The sequence below is a fragment of the Chanodichthys erythropterus genome, chromosome 17 (assembly GCF_024489055.1).
Source record: "Chanodichthys erythropterus isolate Z2021 chromosome 17, ASM2448905v1, whole genome shotgun sequence".
Taxonomy (NCBI): Eukaryota; Metazoa; Chordata; class Actinopteri; order Cypriniformes; family Xenocyprididae; genus Chanodichthys; species Chanodichthys erythropterus.
Window position 1 is genome coordinate 40,256,514 of NC_090237.1, and position 10,058 is coordinate 40,266,571.

General features: G+C 35.4%; 1 protein-coding gene across 3 annotated transcripts; it reads right to left on the reverse strand.

The window, feature by feature from the left end:
- Nucleotides 1–1,075: 1,075 nt before the first annotated feature.
- LOC137005475 (transmembrane 4 L6 family member 1) lies at nt 1,076–8,677 on the reverse strand. Of its 3 annotated transcripts, none has more exons than XM_067366419.1 (6): nt 8,486–8,677; nt 8,067–8,134; nt 7,900–7,968; nt 4,984–5,129; nt 4,362–4,548; nt 1,076–1,301 (listed from the first exon to the last, which is right to left on the reverse strand). In XM_067366419.1, exons 1-6 carry the CDS (start codon nt 8,631–8,633, stop codon nt 1,287–1,289), a joined length of 633 nt encoding a protein of 210 aa, XP_067222520.1. In that variant the 5' UTR covers nt 8,634–8,677; the 3' UTR covers nt 1,076–1,286. The 3 variants fall into 3 exon arrangements, with proteins under 3 accessions (XP_067222520.1, XP_067222519.1, XP_067222521.1); XM_067366418.1 differs by having other exon boundaries at nt 1,076–1,304; XM_067366420.1 differs by having other exon boundaries at nt 1,076–1,304; nt 8,067–8,243; nt 8,486–8,606.
- Nucleotides 8,678–10,058: the final 1,381 nt, after the last annotated feature.

A 10,058-nucleotide genomic window follows, 5' to 3' on the forward strand; every position in this document is an offset into this window, starting at 1 on the left:
TCTTTATTTTGTAAAAGCACAATCTTCTGTTTTCAGTATGAGTGTACAAAAATAAATGTAAACTTTGCAGTATCGAAAGATGTCTTACTCCTATCTGTAACAGAGTATTTTAAGTTGTTTCTGCTGGTATAAGGAAACAGTTGAAGTGATTGCACCAGTGTTTGAAAAATGCTAGATTTCCAACATGATATTAATATGGTTTGAGGTTTTATTAACATCTACACCTACCTAATTCCCACAGTACATGAAGAGACATGACAATGTGCAGAAATGTAGGAGGCTGGTATGCATGGCTTTATTCTGCGCTGTTGTCTCTGCTGGTTTCAAAACATGTTTCTGTTATTTTGTCATTCTGCTCGTCTGGCACTTTACAACAACACAGCCTTGTTTCTGAAGCAACTTTCAGCATGTTTCCTATAACAATGTCTGACATTTACTTTTTATATGGCATGAGAAAGTCACATAAACCGCACAAAATCCAACCAGAGTGGTCAGATTGAAACAGATTTCCAGAAATGCGATTTGAATAGGACTTCAAACCACATATGAATGTAACTCGAAACGGATTTGTAAAAATCTTATCACGTGATTTTTGGTTGTTCAGACTTGCTAAATCTGACCGGATTTCAATTGGATATGCACAAAAATTTGGACTGAAAGTAGCCTAGATGGCAAGGATAGACAGGTGTAGGTGAATAGTTGACATGGTAACAAACAAGAGTATCTATGGAAACTAACAAGATAACAATGGAGACAAAGGAAACAGAAACTAAATACACAGGAACTGAACATGGACACAACAAAAGAATATCAAAATAAGAGTCCATGAAAACAGACAAGGTGGTCATGACAGTATATTTAATAGATGTGTACTTTTTTCATTTATTCAGAAAACATGTTATGAAACCCTGGGAAAATCAATTTTAATAATAATAATAATTTATTGTTCATTGTTAATAATAATTTTCAGTCTTGACGTTGTTGTGTGTGCTGAATGTTGATGTTGTCACAACAGTGAAAAATCTATGATGTTATGGTACCATTTTTTTTTTTTTTTTGCAAATATTTACTGCAATTTTTGTATCCTTGACAAATTAATTAATTACCTGTGTCAAAGGTGATTTATCATTTATCGAAGGTAAGGGCATCATTCACAACAACTGGAAATTATACTTTCATCTGAATCTAGTGAAACCTTAGTAGACTTCACACGTGTGTTGATCTGTGTAGATTGTGTTCTACTGTATTAATGTGCAAATCCCACATACTGGAGTGTTCTTTGGTTTTCATGCCAACTGCGTCTGCTGAAGCAAAAGCAATAACATTGTTTGTGATACATGGGTAATACCAACATGTAAGTAACTTTTGAAAGCAATAACTTAATGTCCTCAGTGTTACACTTTATTTTAATGCCCCATTTTAAACATTCTACTAACTAACTCTCAGTAGAATATTAGTAAACTGTTAAGTTTGGGTTAGGTTTAGTAGAATGAGTTGGCATGTGCCGATACAATAATGCGATAAATCACAATAATGAACAAAGATATTGTTATCGTAGGCTCTTCAAAATATTGTAAATAATTATTTATTACAACTTAACGCTGGAATACACTACATGATTTTTGCTCAGACTTTTGGTCTGATTTGCAGTCTGGACGAGTCGACAATAGAGTCAATTGCCCAAAATCTGCACCAGTTTTAGGCAGTCAAGATTTGACAGAATTCACAGAAAATCAAGTAGCATGTGATAGGCGGAGATTCAGATTTTTTTTAGCACAAAACTAGAGATGGCAATCGCATCAGAGCTAAACCAATCAGGTAAGTAGATTACAACAAGGAGGTAAATGTGCCTTTGATTTTATTTCTTTCCAAAACGTCTGCTTTTCAAGATGCACATGGAAATTTGGCTGATCCTTGACATGACATTTTTAAAAATGTTGTAGATTTATTTTGCAAACGAGAATCGCTAAAATTATTGAATATATTTTGAGACAAAGGTCTTGTTAATGATTTTCAGTTTTGTTCAAGGTAATTAAAGCAACAGTTTTGCAATAACGGAAGAATATGTAAAAGTATTTTAAAAGCTCACCTGCTATTGAGGCAAAAGGCACAGTAATTAACATGATAATAAACAGCTGGCTGACTTTTCCATATGTTGACATGACATGGTTAGAATCAGATTATAAATATATATATATATATATATATATATATATATATATATTAAATTGGGTGCCCACCTTAGAGATAATCACCATATTTTTAATAAAACCATGATATTAATCATATCATATAGTAAAATATCATATATTGTTACTACTCTAAACCTGTATTAAATTATGGGATCTACTTCAATGCTTTCATAATCTTTACTTTTTAAAATAATTTTGTTTCTATATTTTTAAAATATATACTTTGTTAACATATTTTAATGACAGTATATTTATTGAAAAAAATAATAATTTTATTTATCAAAACAATCAGAAAATAGTACAAACTTTACTAAAGTGACTGTTTTGAAAAAGTATTAACTTTTGATTTTTAACGAAAATAAACCACTTTTATGATTTATTTTCACACAAAATCTTAAGGTGTGCCCTGTCTTTAGCCCTGTGTACCCAACTGTACTGTTAGCTTTGTCTTGAGATTGTTAGCAAACCTCATTCTGAGGTAAATCTTGACTCATTCTTTTTAAAGTTAATGTTCATCATTATCCTGGGCTCAACATTAACACCGTTCCAGGATAAGTGGATAAATAGCCTGAACGTCAATAGCTGCGAATGAATGATTATATCACATTAAATGTAAATGGTAACTGATAATGGATTAATATATTTATGGTAACACCATAGATAAAACAACTGACTATTCCACTCACCTCGAACTCCTGCTGTAATCTGACCACATCTACCCACTCAAGACCGTATCCAAACGCACTTGGTTTGTTTTTTCAAGGCTTATGAAGTAAAATATCTAGCTTCTGCTAGACCACCTACACAAACAAGGTGTAAAACTCTCGTAGTTCAAAAAGCTTACGTTGCGTCCTACACCTTCCTTATTCAGCTTACGGAAAAAGTGTAACTGATGCAATGCCAGTTTACACTTTCTTCGTAACTTGAATATGGAAGGCAGTCTAGATATTTTACTTCATAAATGTGAAATATGGATATTTTTCTTACACAAACACATCACTTCCCTTCAGAAGGCCTTTATTAACCCCCCAGAGCCGTGTGGAGTATGATTATGATGGGTGGGTGTGGATGGAGACACTTTCTTCAGCTCATACTCAATGAACCCGTTTACTGCTATTATAAAGCTCATATGCGTCAGGATATTTGTTAATATTTCTTCGATTGTGTTCATCAGAAAGAAGAAAGTCATATACACCTAGGATGGCTTGAGGATGAGTAAAGCTTGGGGTAATTTTTATTTGAAATTGAACTAATCCTTTAAAGGAATCCTAATCCTCACCCCCATGTCATCCAAGATGTCCATGTCCTTCTTTCTTCAGTGGAAAAGAAATGAAGGTTTTTGAGGAAAACATTCCAGGATTATTATCCTTATAGTGAACTTCAATGGACTCCAGATGGTTGAAGGTCAAAATTACAGTTTCATTGCAGCTTCAAAGAGCTTTAAACGATACCAGACGAGGAATAAGGGTCTTATCTAGTGGAACGATTGGAAAAAATAGGGAAGGTGTAGGACATACAGTGTAAGCTTTTTGAAAAATACGAAAGTGCAGTTTTGGTGGAACCACTTGGAAGACGATCATTTGTTTATATAAAGCATATACATTTACATTTTTATCGAAAATGGTCGATCACTTCGCTCGATAAGACTTATTCCTCGTCTGGTATCATTTAAAGCTCTTTGAAGCTGCACCGAAACTGTAATTTTACCTTCAACCGTTTGGAGACCATTGAAGTCCACTATAAGGAGAATAATCCTGGAAAGTTTTCATCAAAAACCTTCATTTCTTTTCCACCGAAGAAAGAAAGACATGAACATCTTGGATGACATGGGGGTGAGTAAATTATCAGGAAATTTTATTTGAAAGTGAACTAATCCTTTAATATCGTGATAATACGATATACCGTAATAAAAGCTTCATCAGTTATTGAAAATTTGATACCATCACATGCCTAGTTGGAAGCACCAAAATAAATTGTTAGCAGATTTTAAGTAGACAGTCTACTAATACTCTATTGACTGCTAGTTGACATCGTGCAAATTTACTTATAGTTAGTAGAATGTCTATCAAAATAGACTGTTCCCATTCTTGGTTCTTAGATTGTATAGTTAACACCTTGACATTTAACACATTTTTACCTATGAAGAAACATAGAGAGTTAAAATAATACCTGATTCTCGTTCATGCACGTCCCACAGAGACATCCGATCAGTCCGTTGACTACCTGTGCCAGTAAAAGCACAGCCTCCAGGGTACCGATGCTCAACAGAATTGAAAACAGGACCACGTTCCACAGCACCACATTCTGCGGTCTCTCACACTCTATCCATAAGGTCTGATTAGAAAGGTAACTCCCTCTGAAGAGAGGAAAGCAAAGAGGAAAGGTCATCGCAAAACTAAATATTCTCAAAGACCTCTTCTAACTGCACAAGGCCAGTGTTTTTCTCATATTCATGCAGGAGCAGAAACGTGTGTGTCATATGTAAGAGAGTGATTACAGTTTTCTGTAAAAAAAAAAAAAAAAAAAAAGATATTTTCAGTTCTGAGTCTGATAAACTAAAGCAGGCGACATGCACACACCTGTGAGCATCAGTTGAATTCAATATTATTGCAGCAATCATACAACACTCTGATATATTATGTCACTTGTCAACCACAAATTACACTGAACATTGATCTTTTGTCAAACTGATGTTGCTGCTCTGATGCTTTATAAAAATGACATGACATTTTTGTGCGTTATGTATATACTGTACAAGCAACTAATTATGTGTATGTGTATTTCATGTTACTCTGTAGTCCTGTTTAAGAACGGGTAGATAAAGATCCCATCTCCCGTGTCACACAGAGGGCCGTCCTGCAAGCCGACGACAGAGACGATCATGCAGTACAGCGCTCCAGCTGCACCCAACACGGACATCAGCATGGACAGCATCATCTGCAGCACATGCACACATATGCGTCAGTCCAAACACCCAAACCACTCGATCAGTATTTTGTTCTCTGCCAGGGCTACATATAGAAATATCACATGGTAGAAAGTCACATAAAATGCTGTGTCTGATTTTGTTGCTGATACAGATGATTTACTATTTGTCCTTCCACCATCTCTATAAGTAATTCCAGCTCAAATTAACAGACATTGTTTTGTGCTGGAATTTTTTATTTTTTTTTAAACTGAACTGATGGTTTGCTCAAGGCTGTTGATCTGCTGAATTTCAAACAATGCTGTAACTTCTTCCTTTCCTGTATTCTGCTTCGGCTCTCTCGTTCCCTTGGCAAACTATATGCATGTGTGAGTGTGAATGTTAGAGTAGTTTAAGTGTTTAGTCTAGTTAATAAAGTCTTGTTCATGTCACACGTAAAGTTGTCCGAGTTTCATGCTCTTATACTGGAGTCCCTAATCATGCAGATCCTGACTACATGCTCTGAGTAGTACTGTACAATAAGATTGTTATTTCCCATAACCTAGAAATTAACATTTCTTAGAATTAATAAACTATTAACACATTGGCGTGTTCATTGGCCAAACAGGTTAAATGTTAAGTTAATTTTATTAACTGATCCAAATATTTATAATTAATTATAACTAGTTATGATTAATTATTCATATTTCTTTGAACTAATTTCCTACAAAAGATTGACCATATGCACGTTTACCCCCTGGTCTTCGTTAAGCCAGCTTGGGTATTTCCGGTGAACTGTTAGCTGATCATTCTGTACTCGCTGTACATCGACACAAAACCATCAATGGTTGACTTTTAATGCTGTATTTATATTTTACTGCAGTAATCCCACTTGCCTAATTTGCCAATAAACCAGTCTTATTGTTTGCAATAAAGACGAAGCTAACTGAAACTTTGGAATAAGAAACGCTGTGTCTGTAATTAGACACGCACATGCAAAATTTTTCCAGCACTTCAAATGTTAATTTTAATGTGATGACCACAAACATTATTTGTTCATCCTTCTGAGATTGTTCCCATCTGTAAAACCGAACTTTTCGAGATTTGATTAGAAAAGAACATTTGATAGAATACACTTTTATTTAAAAATAAAAAGACATTAATTACGACTATAACCATCAGATGGCAGCAGAGGACCATTTTTTTTGTGCATGTATTAGCCATTTCCTGCAATAGTTTTTCACTCAGTTTTGTTAAATATTAAACATTATAAAATGACTAGGTTTACATTTACATTTTGTCAAGGTGATGTATGAAGTACTCACAATCTCATGAAAAACAACTTTTCTTGTGAATGAATTACACAGAAAGCATCTCTTTATAATCACATAAGCTGTCAGTGCAGTGCAAGGTCAATGATTTAAGCACACTTGTGAAAACTCACATTTTATTCAGTGAATCAAACTAAAGTGCACAATAAATCTTTAATTTACAGTGTGTTTATGCTTTTTTCACACATAAGTGTAATTTTGCTGAGGAGAAACACTGTGACGTCTTTATTTTTCTTTTTAATGCTGTCTTACATTTGAATAACTAAATTAATATTAGGCCTGACTATTTAAAGGGTTAGTTCACCCAAAAATGAAAATGATGTCATTAATGACTCACCCTCATGTCGTTCCAAACCTGTAAGACCTTCATTCATCTTCAGAACACAGTTTAAGATATTTTAGATTTAGTCCGAGAGCTTTCTGTCCCTCCATTGAAAATGTATGTACGGCAGACTGTCCATGTCCAGAAAGGTAATAAAAACATCATCAAAGTAGTCCATGTGACATCAGTGGGTTAGTTAGAATTTTTTGAAGCATCGAAAATACATTTTGGTCCAAAAATAACAAAAACTTAATTCCGCATTGTATTCTCTTCCAGAATCCTTTCCATTGAACTGATTCCATTGAACTGATTCCATTGAACTGATTCCATTGAATTGATTCCATTGAATCCTTTCATCTGTCGGTGTTGGTAATGCACTTTTACGTCGCCGCGGTTGTTTTTGGCGATTAGGACATCCGCGACATGCACACTTTTAAAAAATATAGCAATACCAAAATACAAACAATGTAGAATAGCTTGAATACAGCGTGCGTCTCCCTCAGACTGTAAACGAAGCTCGGGCGCACCGGATAACACGTCAGCAGCGTCTTACGTCAGCAGCGTCACTGCGGAGTCGTGAACCCGGATTGACAACAGATCCGGAAGAGAATATAAAGCTGAATAAAGTCGTAGTTTTTGTTATTTTTGGACCAAATGTATTTTCGATGCTTCAAAAACTTCTAACTAACCCACTGATGTCACATGGACTACTTTGATGATGTTTTTATTACCTTTCTGGACATGGACAGTATACCGTACATACATTTTCAATGGAGGGACAGAAAGCTCTCGGACTAAATCTAAAATATCTTAAACTGTGTTCCGAAGATTAATGAAGGTCTTACAGGTTTGGAACGACATGAGGGTGAGTCATTAATGACATCGTTTTCATGTTTGGGTGAACTAACCCTTTAAGTGACTATATTCTGATTACACTATTGATGCTCAACACACCACAAGTGACATCTCACCGGACATTCTAAAGAACACTGTGAATGTAGTCCATAAGCTAGATCTTTTTTTAATAAAGATGATGCAGCTACAGAATAGATTTCACAAAAGCACATGCTGCTTACAAAAGAAAAAGTGCCTCCATTATCTCATCAGAGATCTGAACTTTGTGTACACATGCAGAGAGCAGTTACTGACCCCACATCTGTTTGCACAGCAGTTCCCCTCAAGCCCTGCAGCCCTTATCACTGAAGCCGGCAGAAACACCTGCAGCATGGACACAAATAACAGAAATCACTCTCTAGAATAGAGTACATGTCTCTCGTCTCTCTTTCTTTCAGACACCCTCAAAGCTTCAGACTCACCAACAGTCCTCCCCCGATGACCCCGGGAAAGAACCAGATCTTTTCTGTGATTTCCTCGGTCCTCCACACTTCACCATTGGGAAAAAACAGTAAGATGTTTGCAACTATGGCTAAGAGACCGAGTGGAAAGAGAAGGTCTCCGGTGCATTTAGCACACTTTCCCGTGCACATGATGACCTGATATTCAGGGTAAAGAGATTTTTTTTTTTTGTAATTAAAATCATGAACCAGAAGAGTCAGAAGAGACTGAGAGTATTCATTTACATACTATATGAATGATGAGCAAGGCTTTCTAAAAGTAATTTCATTATTGCATTGTGCAAGAGCAAGATCATACAATAATGGAAAGAATAAAAATACAAACTATTCAATTTACAAACTACTGCTACTCTATAAACAACAATAACATAGATTTTTACCTGTTTCCTTGAGTTCTCCTGTTCTACCTTTCTCCACTCGTTGACTTGCGGACAAGAGATAGATTGTTCTAATAGTTCCTGTCAAGGCTAATAATTGCCAAGTAGTTTGTGAAAATTTGGCAGAAACCAGGAAAGAGTTTAGTATCATGAGACCACTAAAGGTAATGTAAGCAAAAGCATGTATGACACACACAGGTGGCTGTCCCTGCGGTCAATGACCCTGCTTTCAAAGAAAAAAAAAAAAAAAAATGGTGTCAGTCACATAAATCAAAATGTATACCATTTTTGAAAGTGATGTTAAAATTATGACACCAAAAACACCTGTTTACTTCTTATAATGAATGTGATCTACATAATAAATCAAATGTTTATGAAATAGAAAAACATCATCAAATCCCATTTAAAAAATATAACTTCTTACATTATTGCCTCTTATGCTTTGTGGTTAGGTATTGCATTTTCAAATTCAAACAGAAATGAAGGTTTTCTTCACAGAGAAACAAAATTGTGTAGTCCCTCTTGGGCTGTCAATAGATTAAAATTTTTAATCATGATTAATAGCATCCTTTTGTATACACCCTTAAGCATACACCATTTATCTTGTTTATCATATTCATTTTGTCATCACAATGCAAAAAAAAATGGATCATTCCTGGGATTCGGTAATATTTCATCCTTCTCATCTATTAACAAGTTCAAGCAAACAGACTTAAGAGGGGAATCCAAATCAGTGTCGGTAAACTGGCAATAGGTTCAAAATACCAAACAGTTTCCTACCAAACAGTTTTTAAATGAACAGCCTGACCAAAACTGCTGTATTTTTCCCACAACAGATTGGACAATCTTTATTTCCATATTTCCAACTATTTTTAAATAGACATATGGTCCAGCCTCACAGACAAAGTGCAGAAAACATGGCAACAGAGCGTAGTGGACAGGGATGTCTTCTAACTTTCCTCGTGTTGTTCTGGAGCTTTGATGGCTGGCGAACGGAGACACTGAGCCAGGGTTCCAGCAGTCAGATCCTGGGTATGCGCCTGGACAGGAGCGACAAAGTGGCCAGCACGATAACGGAGGAGAGCAGCATATGTGGACGGTGACGTGTTGAACAGGGCTTATGAGAGTTTCATCAAAGACATGAGCATCAGCACCTACATGAACATGAGCAGTAGGGCTACCGCAGGTCTGGTGAGTGTGTATGTAAAGCCAATGCATAAGAGTGAACGAGAGAAGACCTACAGCCTGTGTGTCAGGCAGGATTTTTGAGATAAATGTGTCCATTTGGGTGATAATGATGGTAGACTGGTAGTCGTAGTTTAAAGACAATTCTACTTGGCTTTAACAAGTGTTTGTTTTTGTATGCGTGTGTTATGTATGTGAGTTTTTCTATAAAGTAAGAATAGGGTATATATACAGGTGCTGGTCATATAATTAGAATATCATCAAAAAGTTGATTTATTTCACTAATTCCATTCAAAAAGTGAAACTTGTATATTATATTCATTCATTACACACAGACTGATATATTTCAAATGTTTATTTCTTTTAATTTTGATGATTATAACTGACAACT

Excerpts from the sequence above, each read along its gene's own strand:
- LOC137005475 (XM_067366418.1), bottom strand. The coding sequence starts at position 8,633 with ATGATACTAAACTCTTTCCTGGTTTCTGCCAAATTTTCACAAACTACT. Across the intron at positions 8,135-8,485 it reads AGGAGAACTCAAGGAAACAG|TGTGGAGGACCGAGGAAATC; the intron begins GTAAAAATCTAT and ends CCAATGGTGAAG. Across the intron at positions 5,130-7,899 it reads GCTGTGCAAACAGATGTGGG|ATGATGCTGTCCATGCTGAT; the intron begins GTCAGTAACTGC and ends CATGTGCTGCAG.